This window comes from Dicentrarchus labrax, unplaced genomic scaffold (assembly GCF_905237075.1).
Source record: "Dicentrarchus labrax unplaced genomic scaffold, dlabrax2021, whole genome shotgun sequence".
Taxonomy (NCBI): Eukaryota; Metazoa; Chordata; class Actinopteri; family Moronidae; genus Dicentrarchus; species Dicentrarchus labrax.
Genome location: NW_026136708.1, coordinates 24,642,945 through 24,662,758, shown reverse-complemented (window position 1 = coordinate 24,662,758; position 19,814 = coordinate 24,642,945). Strand labels below are relative to the sequence as shown.

The 19,814-nt window shown below is 40.8% G+C and overlaps 1 protein-coding gene across 6 annotated transcripts in view; it reads right to left on the bottom strand.

The window, feature by feature from the left end:
• Nucleotides 1–19,814, bottom strand: part of col12a1b (collagen, type XII, alpha 1b) — a 137,317-nt gene that overhangs the window by 98,319 nt on the left and 19,184 nt on the right. For all 6 annotated transcript variants that reach the window (XM_051408952.1, XM_051408956.1, XM_051408951.1 and 3 more), the window contains exons 13-16: nt 7,695–7,961; nt 4,084–4,350; nt 2,594–2,786; nt 1,890–2,014 (exon numbers count right to left, since the gene is read on the bottom strand). In XM_051408952.1, coding sequence (XP_051264912.1) covers nt 1,890–2,014; nt 2,594–2,786; nt 4,084–4,350; nt 7,695–7,961 — 852 coding nt within the window. The remainder of the gene's footprint in view (nt 1–1,889; nt 2,015–2,593; nt 2,787–4,083; nt 4,351–7,694; nt 7,962–19,814) is intronic.

Below are 19,814 nucleotides of genomic sequence, written 5' to 3'. Positions count from 1 at the left end.
AAAACCTGTGTGTGCAATTGAAAACATGTTAGGAGAAAATCGATTTAGTTTTTTATTTTGTTCTTTTTCAGCAGGCTGCAGAAACAGATGCTTCACGCCAAGAGGAACCAAGTCGGATGCTCGGCCGCAGTCTGTTTGAGTTATACCACCGCCGGTAAACAACATGCTCATGTGTCCCTCCGATGTTCATTAATAAAAACAGATGTCATAAACAGAGGCAGCTTTAAGAGACATCTAATACACAGCAGACGACTGCTGGATCCAGAGAGCATAAATATCCAGCTCAGTCTGACTGGAGGATATAAATCACTGCTGTCCTGCAGTTGTTTTTGCTTTGCTCAAAAACGCAAAATCTGATGTGTTTACTGACAACACGAGGTGTGTACTGGCACTTCTTACTGTAAACCGCCACCCCCTGTCCAGGTACACGCACCTAAACACCCACGAAACGCTTGATTGTTTTTCCCCACCGGCATTCAGTGAAAGACTCGTCCTACTCTGCCTCTGATTGGCTAGTGTTCACTGCCTTTGTTAGTCTGGTTGGTCAGATTGAGGCAACGAGGAGTGAGATGATGGCCCGCATAAACGTGCCTCTCTGTAAACACGTAGCTAGTTTAACACGAAAACAGCACTGAAAATGTCCTCGTTAAAATAGATAAAAAAAACTGCAGAAGTATTGGTTAGGGGTGTGTTGTGGTTAGAATAAGGGTGACCCAATTCAGGCACTGTGATTTACCATAAAACTTCTGTTTTATTAAACAGAAATCTGTACTAATATGGAGGTCGCCTTTACTAAAACCTCTCCATCCATCCACATCCACGGATGTAAAAGGATATATTTTAATCCAACAACAACATACACGTTTAAAAAGTGAAACATCATGTTGAATTTTAACGTTTCCAGCGACGGTTAAATCCGACTTTCTTCCAGATCGTATCAAGTGATCGTGCTGGAAACAAGTAGAATTTTCTCACTTCACTGTCAAATTTTTCACACTTTGTCCAAAAGAAGGATATTTAAAAAGGAATAAAGCATTTAATGACCTGTAAAAAATAACGTTTTTGCAGTGTATGAAGGACGCCTCGCAGCAGCTCTGCCAGACCATATGGACCTGTCAGAAAGTCTGGATTAAAGCCCCCTTCACTAAGCAACCTGCTAGTTCTAGTCCTAGTGGATCCTCAGTGGAACATCCTGGCCCCGTTCCCCGACTCCGTGGGCAGTCGGTCACCGTGTCTGCTCCCCATTACGGTTGGAATTTCTGCCCAGGGTCAGCCCCTCCTCGGGGTCTTATGAGAAGCATAACATTTTCCTAACTGCATACATCCCGGCAGCAGCTAAAGCTCTAGATCATAAAAAATGTCTGTAATTGCAAGCAGAGTCCTTCTCCGCGCTTCGAGCGACACAGAAAGGGGAAATATCTACTTTTGCATGACTAAAAAAAATTTGGGCAGCAGATAGGGAGCTCAACAGTAACTCGTCTGGGAGCTAATGAAGATACGCATGTGTGGCGACGCCGTTAAAGGTCAATACATCGCCGGGGGGGCAGATACGTAGCACGTTAATGTTAGTGTGAACACTTAAGTACATGTCTGTTAAATGTCATTTTACTCCAGATCACACTCCAAATAAGATATGAGGGAGGTGAGGCAACGAGAGCCAAGCAGCTCAACATAATTTGCACTAATCATAATCATCTGCGTCAGATTTCGGCCCACGATTCCTGCAGAGACGGTGATATTAATTCCCCTCGACAACAAATAATTCAACATTCGGCGCTAACAAAATCAGACCACTCCTGTTCTGACTTGGATCAGGGAGCGTCTGGTCTGCAGGCCTGCTGTTTAAAGCACCGCTAACGGAGTGTGGAGGTGGAGCTTTGAGCTTTTACCAGAAGCGGGGAGAGGAGGCGGCTCAGGAGCGTCACTGAGGGTCGTCTTCTCCTCTCCTGCCAGGGGCATGCTCACCCCACCGTCAAACATCCCGAACACGGCGACAGAGTACTTTGTTCCCGCCCTGAGGGAAAAAGGAAAGGACATGAACCATCTTTCACAATCTCACTGGGCTGCACAATTTATCAAACATTAATGGATATTGGCGTCAGCTGTCATGTCGCTGCACGCACACCCTGATTACTTTTATTCCCGAAAAAATAACAAAAAACCAAACATTTCCTAATGCTGCAGCTTCGCATTAAGAGGCAATGTAGCTGCCAAAACATGAGTTTTATATTGAAGTGAGCAAGTTACAGGAAGTGCATTTGCTATCGTTCAACAGAAAACATTGCTGAAATCGTGATCTCAATGTTGATCAAAATAATTGGGATTATTATTATCAAGAAATGCCCTGGCATCCATGTCCTAACACCCTTCGCCCCTGTGTGCGCGTCCTGTCTCTAATGGTTGCTAGGGATGTATTAGGTGGTTGCTAGGCTGGTGCGTGCATTGACGATCACACTGCTACTGTAGATGGCTGCTAAAGTCATAATAAGTTAAAAAAAAAAATGGTACATGAGCCTTTTCTTCTTTTTAACCTCTAATATTTATTATCACATTCCTCAGAGTACTTTAATATCTAACAGTTTAAAGAGTTTACCTGAGTTCCTCTAGAACGACTGTGCTGTCATAGGGCCCGACCAGGAGTTCCCCCAGGTCTATATCATCCCCAGTGGGGTGAAAGGTCACTTTGTACCCCTTAACTTTGCCGGGTGCTGGATCCCAGGTGACTCTGAAACTGGTCTTGGTGGGCTCTGAGGTCTGGAGGTTCCTCGGGGCCTTGAAGGGCGACACTGAAATAGAAGAACCCGGGCCAGAACTTCAGGACAAACTCACGCAGAATAAAAGTTTAACACATTATTGGCAACGTTTTTTTGAAAGGTTTTTGAAGATCAGCCACACCACACTCAAGCCAGTTTCTCATTAGTCCATAATACAATACCTTGAACCCGGTGTCATTCGTTAAGAAGCCCAGTGTCATGCTGTGTGTTAGTAATGGTAGCGTGTGACTGAGCATATGTTTAACTGTGATTTTAGTGTCCTAGTGGAAAGACGCTGTGCAGCAGCACCTGTAGTGTGACAAATATTCATCTTAACAAGTCGTTTCAACTTGAAGTCAGTCCTGAAATCTTATTTTGGGTCGGACAATGGAAATAAAGCTGCAACTTGGATGACAGAATCACATTTGTTTCCAAGGCAGTATGACTTGTGTTAATGTTTCTCTTATAATAAGTGGCAAGATTGTCAAACAAACCAGTTTTATGTATTTGTTTCACAATAGTGACATTTAATATATGGGGAGCCAGTTGAGATCGAAGTCCTTATCCCGACCATAAAGGGGAATTTTTCCTACTCAACGCAGAGTCAGATACAGTCATAGATCTCCTGTTGAACAGGTTGGATAAATTAGTGGATGTTTATGGCATCAAGCAGCAGCTGTTCCTTCAATACTTTCTACATGTCGACCTCAAGTGTCGACGGTAGACTGATTGTCTGAACTACACGCTGTTTCTTTAATCTGAACTGCTTCTCATTCCCACTGACATCCAGCAAATGAGCTGTCATAAGTCCCGCCCCTTTTTGCTCTGTTGTCCAATCACACAGGAACAAGCCCCGGTCAACTTCCTCCTTTCCTGTACTGTAGTAGCTAGTTAGCAAGCATTATGCTAACATTAGCTAAGCTTGAGATGTGACTATTAAGTCTCTTTTATCTTTTAACCATCTTCAAAGTGTGGTGTGGAGGAAGCTGATTGCCAAAAAGGGGCGGGGCTTAGGAAAGGTCAACTGAACGCTGATGGACTCACCATTCAACACAGCTTCAAACTGCACTCAGAGACCAGATCCATGAGTTGTCCCACTCTGGTTAACTGCCCAAAAGCCAAAGATAACAACTCAACATGTTTACCTAAAATGTAACGTCCAGTTTTGGCGCACCAAACTCTGTGACTGGGATCCATAAAAGCAGCAGATTATTTAATTTCATTCCACCAATAATAATGTTTGAAGACTGAACTCAGGTTTAAACGTCTTTGGTTAAGATGTTCCTGCAGTGTACTGTCTGTCAGAGGGTTGAATTATGGACCAACGTACGTGTCGTTCCTACTCCTTGCCTTGCTTTTCCTTCCCCGCGCTTGTAGATGGGGTGAACTGTGATGTCGTAAGTGGTCATGGGCTGCAGGCGCTTCATGACGGTGGAGGTGGCCGTGCCGGGGACCTTGAGGACCACTTCTTTCCCTCCGCCGCTGGGAACATACTTCAGCCGGTAGTTGAGCACCTTGCCAGGGGCCGGCATCCATGTGACTTTCATGGTTCGCTCTGTCTCGTCCGAAACGGTCAACCTTTTAGCAGCAGCGGAGGCTGAAAACAAAAACAAACAGATTCATTATGAAACATGAGAAAACTCTGGATTGACCAACATGAACCTTAAGATTTAAGTTCCTAAAAATGTCTCTGATCAATCACAGGAAATAATGTGCTCAAAATTCATCCAAATCTCTGGTTTTACACAAACTTCCTGCAGTTACTGAGTTCACTGTTTGAGTTCTTCGTGCAGTTCATCAGCTGTTCTCTACTGTTACTGTTATTATTAAATATAATATGAAATATCCCTAAAAATATAGTCAGTTTACTCAATTATAAGAAAGGGCTCCTTTAAGGAACAAGGCTGATTTAAATCATCAAACCGCATTTCCTTCTTCCATCAAACCTCCATTAACCGACCATATTTGGTCAGTTTTTATGTCCTCTATGATTCCACTGTACACTAAACATGTTGTTATTTTTATCTAAACCCTAAAAACAATCATTCCTTCCCTCTCTTATTTCCAGGCCAAGTGTGGTTTCCCTTTATATTCCTTCTGTAACCATTATGTATTTATATCTGCAGGCATGAGTGTTGAGTAATACCGCCAGCTCCATGCCAAAACCAATTGGTTATGAATTAGGCATTCACCCAGAAGTGATCAATTTTGGAGGAAATGCTAACCACATTTTACTTTTCCCCCACGAAACAGCCTATAAAATAAAACAAACTTATTCCGATGATTCTGCAAGCGATTAAAACAACTTTGCAAGGGAATAATATGTATATTTAATAATCCCAAGGAATGTTTTTCAGACTACTTGATTTCACTCTGGAGGATTTTTATTGGTGGAAAAAAAACGACGTCCAACTTTTCAATGTGTTGATAGATTCAAACAAATCTGAGAAAGCTGGAGATGTTGGAAGGACGCACGGAGGAACAATATGTTCATTTATGTTTATGCTTTTGTGCGTGGCCTGCTTTGCTTTTTGATTTCCCGTGTGTGCATCTAGAGCAGTGGTTGATTTTAAGGGGAGTAAGAAAATGTTTAAAATACACACAGTAGGCCTATATCTCAACATTTGGTTCATTTCTGAAGCACCAGGAATAAGAAAACACTGAGTTTGCCAGAAAAGAAGGATATTAAGTTATAAAAAATACATAATAAAGATGGAAGATTGCCTAAACAGGAAATAATCTGCTCAAAATTCATCGTTTTAGACAAAAGTCCTGCAGTTGCTGAGTTCACTGTTTGGGTTCATTGAACAGTTTTGAATATATTATAAAATATAGTTTATTTATCGATAAAAAGGGCCTCTCCCTTAAGGAACCAGCGCTATAGAGCGAGGAATGTGTTGACATTTTTAGAGCGCTGATGAAATATGACAGCGTGCAGCTCACAGTGCGTCATTAACGGGACACACACGTCGAAGAGATATTCCCCTCGGCTCTGAGCGGGGTGTTATTAAACACAGCAAAACTGTCACCACGCCGGTGTTTCACTCCAACTCTGCAGCCTGAGTGCAGACCAGGACCAGAAGGAGACAACAGCAGTTTTAAATTCCTTTAAAACGTTGGTCAGTCTTCGCACTGTGTTTAAAATTCTGTTACTTGTTTTTAAAGCACTTCCTGGTCCTGCACCGGTGTATGTGTCACACAGTGTTTGAACCGGTCCCTCAGATCCTCTGGCACAATCCTGCTGGTAGCTCCAAATCGCAGAACAAAAACCTTTGGCGAGGCAGCGTTTAGTTTCTGGAAGAGCCTGAGGAGGATCTGAGAGCAGCTGGAAGTGCTGAGAGTTTTAAATGTGAACTCAGAACCTCTTCAGCCTGGCTTTTAACTCAGGAATAACTAACTAACTTATCTTATTTTCTTTTATACATTTTAAATATCCTTCTTATTGTTTTATTTGTTATTTCTGCTTTAGTTTTAGTTTTTAAGTATAAGTTTTATTATACCAGTTATACCTGTATTTCATTGTCATTTTTATTGTTTTTACTCCATTCTGTCTTATTATCCTCTGTAAGCACTTTGAACTGAACTAAACTGTATGAAATGTGCTTTAGAAATAAAGTTTGATTGAATCGAAAGTAAATCCGGACTAGAAAGCAGGAAGCAGAATGCCAACTGTGCTCTGAAACCACTCTGACTGTGAGATAGAAGAGATAAATATTGATGTGACACGCTGCCTTCTAATAAAAACAGAACGGGGTAAAAGCTTCCTGAACTTCTGCACACCTGGTCTCAGACTTCCTGGGCTGCAGAGGTCTAAAACAAACTGATCTCTGCAGCCTCGAGTAACATACTTTAAAGTGTGAGTGCTTCAGTAGAGCTGCTCTTCACTGAATGTGTATGTCGGGTAAATATAAACACGCAATAGACAAGCAGGGTTGAATTATGAGATAGAAACATACATTAGCGAACAGCTAAATATCTGCTAACAGTTGTTTTATTCTTGCAAATCTTTGCTTTTCACCGTCTTCTTTGTCTTTTTTTGCCTACTTTGTATTCACTCCTTTTATTTGTAACTTCACTTGTTTCCTTTTATTTGTAACTTATCAAAACCTGGGTTACAAAGTGCTTTAAAGTCTAAAATATAAATACTTTATTACTGTATTTAAGATGTTTTTTTCATTTATGTATATTTAAACTTGAGTATTTATATTTCTGACAGGTTTTTACTTTCATTCCCAACATTTTTACACAAATATCAGAACTTTCTTCTCCTAATTTTCAAAACAGGCTCTTTACTTCAGCTTGAATGCATTTGAGGGGAATTATCTGTTGTTATAATAATTTTTTGCCTGATGGCACGCAATCCCAGCATCAAGACCAGTGCACATCATGCATAAAAAACACAACAAGTCAGAACAGCCAAGACAGGGAGACTCGACAATGTTTCAGTGTTCCCACTCTCCTTAAGAAACCATCTTCGAGGGACCGTTCCAAGGAGTTTTTCTTAACAAAACAGGACAGCACTTGCTCCGAAGCGGTCATATAATTTACCGGTATGCCTTCTATTGACTCCTTGAAGTGTCTCAAGTTCATTGCAGGTGGGCGGTCAGCATTTATTGGACATGTTAGCTTGCTTTTTTGGCGCCAAAGTGTGTGCTGCATGTACAATTAACATAGCTGTGCATGTATTTAAGAATAACAGCAACAATATTATATATAATAATATAATATGTAATATAACATTTACACCACTTCTAGGCTTCTCTGAGAATTCTGGTTTACGTAGGCGATTCTAGGCAAGGAGCTAATGAACATTTTCCAGAACATAAATTATTTCCAGGTTTTTCCAAGACTGGAAAAGCAGTCTCTAAATTTCCTAGTTTAACCACAAAGACTTTCTTATTGTCAAATCTAAATTAAAAACTAGTCAGAGAGGATACTTACCATCAGTGGTTTCCTGCCCGGTGAGCGGCTCGCTGTCTTTACGATCGTAGACGGCGACCACAGAAACCTGGTAGAGCGTCTCTGGGCTCAGACCTTCCAGCACCGTGTCGGTCACGTCTCCCGGCACCGTTTTCTCTCTGGCCTCCTCGAACATCGACTTCCACTGGACCCGGTATCCGTTCACGTTCCCAGGTGCTGCCGTCCAGGACACCGCAAAGCTGGTGTCAGTCACGTCGCTGGTGACCAGGTTTTTAGGTGGGCCGACCTCTGCAAACAACAAACAAAGGTAGGAATTAATGAGGGTTTCTGTTGTTTAAATTAGCATTTTCATTCAATTAAATTACACATTAAATAATGTAGTAATGGAAACTTTGATGAAATGAACAGGTTAATTTATTTTTTATTTTTAGAATTTGAAATAAAAATTAATTAAAAAACTAAAATAAAATGTACATTCTGGAAGGAGGGATGTAAAGATCTTTTGGAGACTTTTTAGAGACACTTGACTGTCTCCTAAAAACAAAACACTTCAGGACAACAAATTAATTCAGAAATACATTTTAAATAATAGTAATTTAATTTTTATTATTATTACTTAAAATGTATTTCTGTTTTTTGTTTTTAGGAGACAGTCAAGTGTCTCCGAAAAGTCTCCAAAAGATCTTTACATCCCTCCTTCCAGAATGTACATTTTATTTTTTCTCTTACAAAACAATGGGGGGAAAGAAATCTAATAAAAACAGATCAAATGTGTATTTTTTAAAGATGCAGTCTCTGTCTTTGTGCACAATAGCGCCCCCAATCCCCAAACTTCCTCCCAGATCACAACAGATGTTTTGAAACTCAACTGTGAGCGAGTTTTATATTGTATAAAGTCATACTGGCTGGGCTGCTCAAATGTTCTTTCCACTATTTGTCAGGTTTTTTCTTTTTTTTTTTTAAATCCATCCTCCCTTTAAAACAAAGGAACCATTTGGACGTGCTGGCAGATGAGATTATTCTGCAAAATGGAAACTATTAAAAGGCCATCGAGTGGACAGAAGAATTGAACAGCTCACCGCAGCTATAAAGGGCAGAGACGACTAGAGAAACACATGATTCTTTTTCATGCTTCTGAGGATATTTTAAGACGTTCCTGCTTCATTAGCGAGTGCAGAGCGGCGCGGAGGAGACGGGAAACATGTCGGGAACCGGATGAACTCAAAAGCGTCCGCTGAGCCAGTGGGATGACAGCGAGAGGAAGAAATCTCTTCATCGTAGTTTATTGGACATCTTTACTTCATCACATCAGAGGTTCCCTCTAATGGTGGAGTGTCAGATGCTAACTTTGATTTTTAATTGTACCCTTTTACCTTTTAACTCGTCTTCAATGACGTTGCTTTCTTGTGTCTTTATGAACCGTGAGTACTCTAATGGCTCTGACTGTTCAGTTTGTATCTTATTTTTGTTGCTTCGACTGTCATTTCAAGTTACCTACCTACATTTCATCGTCTGACTGATCGTGTTTCTCACCCTGTCAGACTTATTTTGAGGAAGGTCACAGCATTCATAGATCTCAGCAATTAACTTGGTGAGTAAAATGTGCAAACTATGAAAATCCAAATGATAAGAAGAATTATCTTTTAAACATCTGTTGAATGAAGTTCTCACTGTTCATTTGTACGAGCGTCTTCTGAATCTCAATTCAATCTTAAATCCGACCTTTTACTTCTATTGATTGTTTTTGATGGTTTTGCCCAGCTGGCGTCGACATTGGTTGAACAGCTCGCTGTGTACGTTCATGGTCCCCAGACAATATCTCCAAACATTTCCCACAGCCTTACCATCAGGCCTTGTTTACACAACAAAAGTTGGTACCGAGGTGTCAAAGCCCAGCCGACTCAATGGCGAACTGCTCTCATGACATGAAATGCGCTTTTTATATCTTCAGATAACTAATTAAAACCAAACTGATGATAAAAAATAACACTTGAGGAAACATCAGCGTGATAAAAAACGACCCAAAATGACAGAAACCATCTTTTTTAGTTTGTCCCATCTGCTAACATGGAGGCTTTATGAGCTACACTGCAGTCAGCCACCAGGGGGAGATAGAGAGGGCTTGGCTTCACTTTTGGAGAGCTGTCATGTCGTCTATCTTTATATACGTCGATAAGGTGAACCCTTTTGATTTTAATGACCTTTCATCTAGTCTACACAAATAAAGTCTGATTGATTGATTGTTGTACAATACAAATATACATACTGTTGAGGTACGAGTCAATAAAGTGTTTGTATGTAAATGACTGTGTTGTTAATGAATGTGAACGACCCTTGTTAGGCTGCTGTGACTGAATGACATCAACCTACAACAATGTGCTCACTCTAAACTAGATCATACTCAGATGGTAAATCATCAAACACACACACACACACACACACACACACAAACACACACACAGTAATAAAGTGTTTTCATGACCTGAACTCAACTCTCTGCAAACAGAAGCCAAAGCTCTTATAGATCTGATTAACCAGCTGAGACCAGATCTGATTCCTGATACCATAGCGGCTCCTGTTACTGCAAGAAGACGTATGGTCACTTTCCTATACAGACAGACAAAGCTGGAAAGATCTGTGAATGATGGAAGAAGAGGAAGAGGGGCTGATATTAAATTATAATCCTTCAGTTTAGAGGAGGTGACAGAGGAGGCGCTGGAAAGACTAAGAAGCCAGGTTTTCACAACGTGATAATTATCACAAAATATCAGAACCAGCTATATAATCAAGAGCGCAGGCATGAAATAAATCACGTTTTAGCTTTTGCCAATTGATACAGATCTTAAGAGAGAGGGAAAAAAGGAAAACACCAGGCTCTCTTTAAATGTTTATAGTCGGAAAGATTGTTTCTGGTCTGGATTCAAAACAACAAAATTCAGAAACAGATTATCTGTGAGAAAGTCAAACTGTGTATATGTGATGAAAAAGTACATTTAAATAACTGAACTAACCAAAAAGACGAATGTTGTTGAGCGCAGGCCGCCAACTGATACAGGAAATGTCTTTCTGATCGTGTTTTTAAATGTGCAAAACATGTGGCCAGACGAGCAGTGTGCGGTGGAAAATGATCAAATATTAGTGAGTTAAGCTTAAAACAGATCGACAAGCATATCAGGACAGAGATACTGAGTTTGAAAAGATCCATTTGCAGTGATTATTCTAATATGCTCTAATCAGGCTTTTAATTTGACAGGCTGGATCTGAACTGAAGTATTTCTGACTTTTCCTGGCTGGACTGTACTTTGCTTCATTCATGCAGATGTACTGGTTTATTTTTGTGCCGCTCAGTTGCCGTCACTCAGTCTTCACCACTGCAGCCACCATTAGCGGGGAGCCGCTGACAATTTTTATCTGGTTCAAGGAGCGCTGTCTCTCAAAGCTGGAAGCTGGAAGAGTCTGGAGGCTTTCGAGAATAACAGCCACAGACAGCCGTCAGATGGAGTGTGGAATATCTGGCGTCTGCAGACGCTGCCTCAAACGCACTCAGCCCTGTTTTTCCACAACCCATCATGAGGCAAATCTGAACGAAACCGCAAGAAATTAAATGCACTTTTGAAGATATTTCCATTGCTCTCCACCCATCTATCTATCTATCTATCTATCTATCTATCTATCTATCTATCTATCTATTTATCTATCTATCTATTGGAATCAACCAACCAGAGAGATCTTCAAAATGCTATGCATCCATTTGGGGTATAATCTTTCCTTTGTGTCTTTTTATAAAAGTGTAGTTAAAAGTTTGGAACAAAACTGCTAAACATGTTTAGAACAACACGTTCTCACTCCCAACTCGTCAAACACTGCTGGTTGGCCAGTGGCCCTCCGCTTTAAAATATACGCTGTAGGTATCCCTCTGCACTCGCAAGTCAAGTTATAATAAATATACAACGTCCGGTTAGACTAGACTAGAGCTTGTGTGGTTAATGTTGTAAAAACCTAATCTACTCTTCCTCAGTTCCCACTGAGAGTGTTTCAGAAGTGGAGCGTCTTTCTGCCTGACATTGTTTACTTGCGTATTTTGTCATTAAAAAGGAAACAAAGCGGCGTGTTTCTCAGCCTTTAAATCTCCTCTGACTGAGCGCCACAATGTCGTTCTAGCATGAAATTCGATCCGGAGTCTGCACGGGGTATTTTATTTCGAAAATTAAAAAAAAGACATCTACAATTGGTTGATAACTGGGCGAAAGACAGTGAGATAAAATCGAAAGCCCAGCAGCAGCAGCAGAACTAGTAAAACTACTGTATGTCCGACCTATGTCACATTAGGGTTTGTGACTCTATGGGATCCCCTTTCAGAAACCAATGGAATGACTAATGTTATAATAATAATGATATAATGTCAGATCAAAGAACCAGAAGCAGTAGATTATGTGCTGAAATGCAGCTCCACCTCTGAGAAAGAGCTGAACAACCACAACCAGAGAAATGCTTATTCCTACAGCACCTGAAGGGCACATGATTGAAGTAAGTCTGCCTTCTGTTTGCTTCCTTAAAGATTTCTTATGTCGGTCTCTAAGCAGCTGGAGGAGGAGACTCAGTCTGGGACTCCCTGCTGCTGCAACCCTACAGTCGCAGTGGAAAGTCTCTCAGCTTATTGCTTTGTATAAACTTGGCTCCTCGACATGTTCCATCTACCGTCGGCAATTTAAAGCACCTTCAAGTGCAGAGAGCGGCTGCAGTTTTGCGTACGGGTGGCCCAGACGGGGGGAAAGAAAAATGACTCTGGTAGTGTTGTTGGTGCTACTCCACATAGCTCAAAGAGCAAGGCGGTAATCCTGGCAGAGCTGGTTCCGCCATTTTGCCCCAATCACTCATCTGAATGGGATCCCTGCACTGGCTCAGCAGGGCGCCGACACAGAGGGCTCATTGCCAACATACAGTCGTCCTCAAGAGAGTCCTCAAACTCATGGACCTATTTCTCAGACAGGCCTTCCTGGATCTTATTTTATTGTCTCATGAGTACCTGAAACAACACAGCAGAGTAGAGTGTTGTTTTGGTCTTAAAGTCCACCAACAGTGTTTGAAACTTCCTTTGTGACAGTTTGGACTTGTTTCTCTAGCTCTGTTTTTCATTCTTTACACAATTACTTCCGTTACCCGCATTTGTGAAGTTCATCACGTCAAACTTACAAGCTACAAAACACAGAGTTCAGTGGGTTGCTGCCAGGAGGAAGCTATGATGGCGGGGTTTTCACTCCACCTTCGACTTCAGCCCTTCAGAACAGGGAGTACTGAAACGTACCAACACCTTTCAGTGTATAACTCGGTATCAAGAACCAGTTGTGGAGCTGTAGATTCATTAGTACTAATAGTAGTAGTACCAGTAGAATTAGTGGCATTGCACTCCAACAACATATTATACTCAAGATGGACAATTTTAAAGAAAGGATCTTAAATCGATGCAGCAGAACGAGCGATATCGTCTTCCTAATTATTCACATTCTTCTTCCTTGTCAACATTACCCACAATGCAATTCCACTACCAACTCTGACTTGCTGAGTTTCCTTCATGACGAAACATTTTAACATTTATGAGCAAAGATTGTATATCACAACCTTGAGATTCAATTAAACTCTAAGATTAATAGGCAGCAACTGTTTGTGACACCCGACCCTGTTTAGTTCCCACAAGAAGCCGTAATTACTAAAAAATAAAAGCATCTACTTGTTGGTTCTTTGGAAAGATGTGTCTCCTTCGCAGCTTTTACTCGATTCAACGTGACGACTAAAACAGAAACATGCCTGAAGTCTTTCACTCATTTTCTAGATCAGTGGTTCTGTAGCACCAATCGGAAATATCTGTTCACAGCCAGCCTGTATAGCACCCTAAAGCACTCTTTATTCCCGTCTAAATTTTATCACTTTCATGTGACAATTGAGGAGATGTCATTTTTAGGCCAAAAATGTCTGTTCGCTCTTTCATCACGACTCTAAACTGGGAATTAAACTGAGATGGAGCAAGTTGTCGGCCAGAATCGCCACAGGAACATTGAGAGAAGCTCAGTTTTAGCCAAAATCTGAGGCTTTCGATCCAAACTGGAAAGTAAGACCTCGTCATGTGTTGGGAAAATAAGTCCAATCCTGGATTTAACTTCAACCTCACCTGAACTCCCTGAAGCAGGCCTGGAAAGCCGAGAGAGGTGAAAACAGCAAAAGCTGAGATTTTGAAAGGGTTAGAACAAGGTTTTGTAATAGACTGTCTGGTTTTAGGTCGACAGCCATGTGTTTTTAGATCGCTATGAGGTTTCAGTTTAATGGACACTTGGGTCAGGAAAGTCACCCAAGCATAAAGGATGACATAAAGCTCACAATCATGAAAAACAGGACACAGAAATTATCTTGCCCCCCTCAGAGATAGCTCATCACTCTAATTTTCCAACTTTTTGCGCATTTGTCTTTTTATTTTTTGGCTTCAGGGTGCATTGGAAGACATTTAATATTAATTACGTTATTTCAAACATGCACTGTCATCACTATGACGATAAGTTTCCCTTTTCTCTACAGTTTTTTCCATCCCACAGCAGTGTCACGCTGCAATCAGGAAGTCCTGGTTAATGTCAAGTTTTGGGGGCCTTTCCAAATGAGTGCTAAAAGTGAAGGACTTGGAAGAGAAAAAAGAGCCAAAAGCAGCTGCGGAGCCTTTATATATCAGCTGTGGACAGGTTTACACCGAGATGGACCACATGTATACAAATGTCATTTGACTTTATCCTGGGATCTCCCGTGCCCATTGTTTGAACAAATTAGGAAAGACTGAAAACAAAGTCTGTCTGTAGCATTTATACAGTAGTTTGGGACCTGAATTAGCTGTGATATATCGCAGAAAGCATTGTAACCAGCTCATTTTGGCAAGAAGGAGAGTTTTCCATTTTAGCTCCCATTTGGTCGTAAACGGAAATCTCCAGCGCACAAACGAGGCCCCCGTGAAGCCTTTTAACATGAGCTCTTACTGTACAATGAGAGGTTTTACAATAAGAAAGGGCTAGCTCACTGGTTTTTAATGTGGGTACAGTATCAGAGTGGTTTTACCACTGCAGATCCGAGCCCTGCGTGTGAGAGGAAACGGAGGTAATGAGGAACCCTCCTGCCAGCTACCTCTGATCAGGGCCAACAGCAGGGATCATCTGGTGGGCCCCTACCATCGCACTTCACGTGTCCTCACGCTGAACTGGACCCGTGAATGCAACACGGCAGAACAAATGCCAACAAGGCCACCTGAAGCATTCGGAAAGAAGGGGGGTAAAATAAAAAACAAGTGGAGGTTGTATTGATTGCACGGCACTGTGACCAGGCAAGCCCTCACAAGGTGGAAAGACTGCAACAAAAGAGAGGCAAGAAGTGAGGAGGAAAATAAGAGACCGGGAACAGAGAGATGGGAAAGACATAAGGTGAGGAAGCATGAAGACACATGGAGACAGAGACATAAACAGAGACTGAGAGAGGGATGAGTCAGTTTTGCCTGCTCCTCCTAACCTCCCAGCCCCACTCTCAGCTGCGTTACATTCCTGTCCGATCTTGCTGTTTCTCATCTTTACCTCTCTATGCTGGCTGCTGTGTCCGCTGTTACTGTTACAGCACGGCGCTGCCACTCCGACTGTATCTGCTGAGCAAAAACGCTTCTTCAGGACCAACGGTGGGAACTCCAGATCATTTGGCTCAGCTCACCATTAAGCTTTTATAAATCAGATACATTTTGCAATATTTTGACTAATGATTGGTTTTGTGTGCTAGTGTATCACTTTAATGTAATTATGCCGAACCATGTAATTTCAAGAATATCAGAATTTTACATTATGCTTCGTATAAAAGCCTCAAATCAAAGATGCAATAAAGCAGGGACACTGCAGTCACATGGTGGTGTCTTAATCACTAGACCACCAGGTCCCCACACTTTGACTCATTTTCACCCATTAAAGCTCCAGTGTCAAACACTGAGGATGATCTATTGTCAGAAATGTAAGATAATATTCATAGGTGTGTTTTCATTAGTGTTTAATCACCTGAAAATAAGAAATGTGTTTTTGTTTCCTTAGCATGAGGCGTTTTTATCTACAGAGGGAGTGGGTCCTCTTCTGGCGGAGTCCGCCATGTGGAACCGACATGTTTTACAGTAGCCCAGAGTTTTTCTTGACAATACAGGACAATGGTGGTCCTCGTATTGACACATTTCCCAGTTTTATTGCTCCTTTAATGATGCAGGTTCATTTTTATTTGTGTTAGCTAACTTTACGCTGTTCTAACCACGGCCAACATCTCTGATCTGAGTCAGGTGCTACAATAAAATAATTTTTTCCAGGACAACATACAATATTTCCAGGATTTGTGTTCATTTTAATCATCTTCCAGGTGTGGACATGAAAAAAAAAAAAAAAAACGTTTCTAAATATTCCGTTTTTGCAGGACGCGTGGGAACCCTTAAGAAAATAGTTCCTACACATGGGCAAGACGTCAGGAACCTAAACCAAAACAATGTGGATGGATCAATAAGGATTTAGATTTGGGATGAACTGTGCCTTTAAGAGGACCTTAAGGATTGAGGTCTTGTTCCCAAAATTTACTTCCTCCTTTCTGGGCTCTCTTTCTGTTTATTATCACGCTGCAGGAACAATAAGCCCAACCTCTGAAGCCTCCTCTGGATACTCAAAGTACGACCGCTTCTAACATTTTGCTCCGGAGCAAAAAGAAAGCCACGTTTGAACTGGTATTAAATGTTTGCCGTGTTTGTTTTAAGAGCCCTTCTGATGATCTGATCGCGGTCCAGCGTTTAGTCACAGCGATTACTGTAAAACCTCAAACATTAGCCGTGCTTGTTGAGCCACACAGCCATAATAAAAATACAGTAATCACTTAATCTGGAGGATCAGCGGGTCACAGCTGCGTGCCAGAACTCACATAGAAATAATGTGTAGCTTTAAGTTAGCAGACTGTTTATATAAGGTCTATATTAGCAGATGTCCTGATATGTTAATTTATTCACTGACTTTTTTTATGTCCGGATCTTCTGTTCCTTAAATAAAGGAAATTTTCATCTTTTTTTCAGCACCAGGTTTTGCTCTGATAAACTCACATTACCCCACTGGTTCCCAACCTGACCTCCACTAGGGGTCACCAAAGCATCATTGGTGGTCGCAAGGCCTCGCAAGGAACTAATGCAATTACAGCCAGGCAACTTCATTTGTCAAAAAGAGGGCTATTAAGTATGTGTGATTGAGAAAAATGAATTAAAATGTATAAAAACTCATCTCTAATCAATATTCACAGGAAAAAATCTGCTGAAAATGTATTCAAATCGCTCGTTTTACACAAACTTCCTGCAGTTATTGTGTTCACTGTTTGGGTTAATTGTACAGTTTATCAGCTGTTCTCTACAGTTATTGTTATTATTAAATATAATCTGAAATATCCATAAAATACTCAATCACTCAATGATAGAAAGGACAAAGGTTGGGAACCACTGCTGTAAAACATCCAACCTCTCTTCCTTCTACCATCAAACCCTCATTAACAGACCACACTGGGTTGGTTATTACAGTATGTATGTGCAGGACCGCATTGAAATATATCGCAACAAATACCAAATCTTACATAATGTTGCTTTAAGATGTTATCAAATTGCAAACAGGAAAATCCTCAAGTGAGAAGGTGAATGACATTACACACAACTGAAGAGCTGTGTTGGCACTGTTTTATAATCCTTGGTTCGCTACAGATCTTATTCTCTGCAATTATCTAAAATCCAATGGAATAATCCCACTGGATTTTTGTGAAAGGAACCAGTGCGATGCTAACAGCAAACACACATCATCCCTGCAGCTCTCAATATTTGTGCATTATGTCCTTGACCGGATAAAAAGTGGATGAAAAACAGTCCATCTGAGGCATCCTTGACCGAGACACCAAACTCCCAGTCGCTCCAGTTGAACCGCACAGTAGAAAGCTGTGGCAACTACCAGGAGGTGAATTACTGTAAGAGACACTGAAGTAGGGCATGTTCACACAATTCCCCTTTGAAAAATAATTATTAAAATGAAGTGGTGACTCAATTCCCCGATGTTAACGCCCACTGCTGACTGTGAAATGTTTATTGTTGCCTGACTGAGTTTTTTCCTACCGAGTGCTGAAAAGTGAATAGCAGTCAGAGAAAGGAGCAGAGTAAAGTGATTCCCAGTGGTAAGTATTATGTACTTTTGTCCAAACACAGGACTCGGTGGAAAAGTCTGCAAGCAAAAGGGCAACTCATGCAAAACCTCAAGGCACTGCATCAATTCATAGTTCTGAGATAAAGTCATGGCACAGTAAACATTGTAATGGGAACAACATTGAGGGCCATACAGGGGGAGGAAAAAACATAAATCCATCTGAGAGCCAGCTGGGCGTTTCATGTCAAAGAGGTGCAAGCTGGGATTAATACTGCCTCTTTTTATAAACCGTCAAAAATACAAAATAAATAAAAATCACCTCCGATGAGGAGCAGCCAGGAGGAGGATTTACACGGTGAGAAATGCTGTTGCCCTGACAGGCAGCTGCGTCCTCAACGCTTTGGCTCAATAGTCTTCAGAAGATATGAAATATCTCCCTGAAAACACTGAAGCACTGCAAAAAACAAATCTCAAGAAAGAAAAAAAAAGACTTGTTTCTGGGAAATGAGGAAAATAATCTTGTCGAGCATGTTCTGCATTAGAAAAGTAATCTGGTTTTAGGGAAATATATCAAACTTTGTCTTAATAAGATAATACAGCTAATATTTGATTTAAATGAAGCAGCTATTTAGTTTTTCACTGTTAAATGAAAATAAAAATAAAAATGCTTCTGATGCCTTTATTTAACACAGTCACTTTTCTTTTATTTTGCTGTTTTAAGACATTTTGTCTTATTGTAAGATTTTATTTTTGCTCAAATTAGCTTTCAGCTGCAACTTGCTAGCTAACAATTGATGTACCATTTAACCAGTAACAACTTATATAATATATAAAATAATATTTTTCTGCAAATGGTACAAATTCTTAAATTCAGTTCAATAAAGTGACCTAAATACTTATTTTAATAAAGTCTATCTTAAATAACTTAAGTTTTCATGCTTGTGTGTATGTGTCATATTTTCTAGTTTTAAGGCCCATTACAGTATCTCAGTGGTTAGATTTTTATACTAGTTTTAAGAATTCTTACGCCACTGGCCGATTTCTTTGCTCAATACAAGGAAATTGGATTATATTTAAGAATATTTGTTTCTAGAAGGGCTGTTTTTGCAGTGTAACACTGGCAGATTCTCTATGTGATAATCTCCCTTCAAGAATTTATGAAATATCAGGAATCTTCCAGCGACTGGACGGGTTTCTGTTTATCACCTTTGAGTACATGTTGACCCACTTCTATTTCCCAGCTTTCTCTGCTTCATTCCTTTCCCTGTAAGGCAGGACGGATCTGAGGAGGAGCTCGATGGGTGGCAGGTTGTAATAACACTGTGAGTTCACTTTCCACTGGGGTCAGAAATGTGTGGACTTCCTGGCACTCCCAGGCAACATTGGAATGAAAGCAAACGCCAAACGGCAGATGCTGGCTTCACAAACAGACACAGTGGACAACCAAAGTCAGCGAGAACGTCAGATTGAAGCCTGGACTTCTTTCCTTTGAGGCCTTTAAATGACTTAAAAAGATGGAAAGACCCAGAATGGTTTCATCGTCCAACATCTTTGTGATTTAAATGTACAATTAGTTTTTTATAGTTTTTACTGTCACATAGTACAAACAATCTGCAGGCACCTGTTGTGGATCAGACCCAGTGACTCAACCATTATTTAACCAGCTACTCAGATTTCTGGACTTCAGAGCTCAACGTCTGGCCCAAAATCTGTTTTGGAACAAAAATTCGCCACCTATCAGAGCTCCAAACACTCATGATCTGTTGATCATTATCTGTTAACCCTTTAAACCCTTGGCTGTTTCTTCTGGGGTCTCCAATATTGCATTTTAGACAGAGAAATCTCAGAACAGAAAGTCTAATTTGGCTGAGAATCATGCTCTGGTTGATACAAACAGGTGTTTTGATGTTGCCATGTAAAGTGATTCTGTATTCACTGT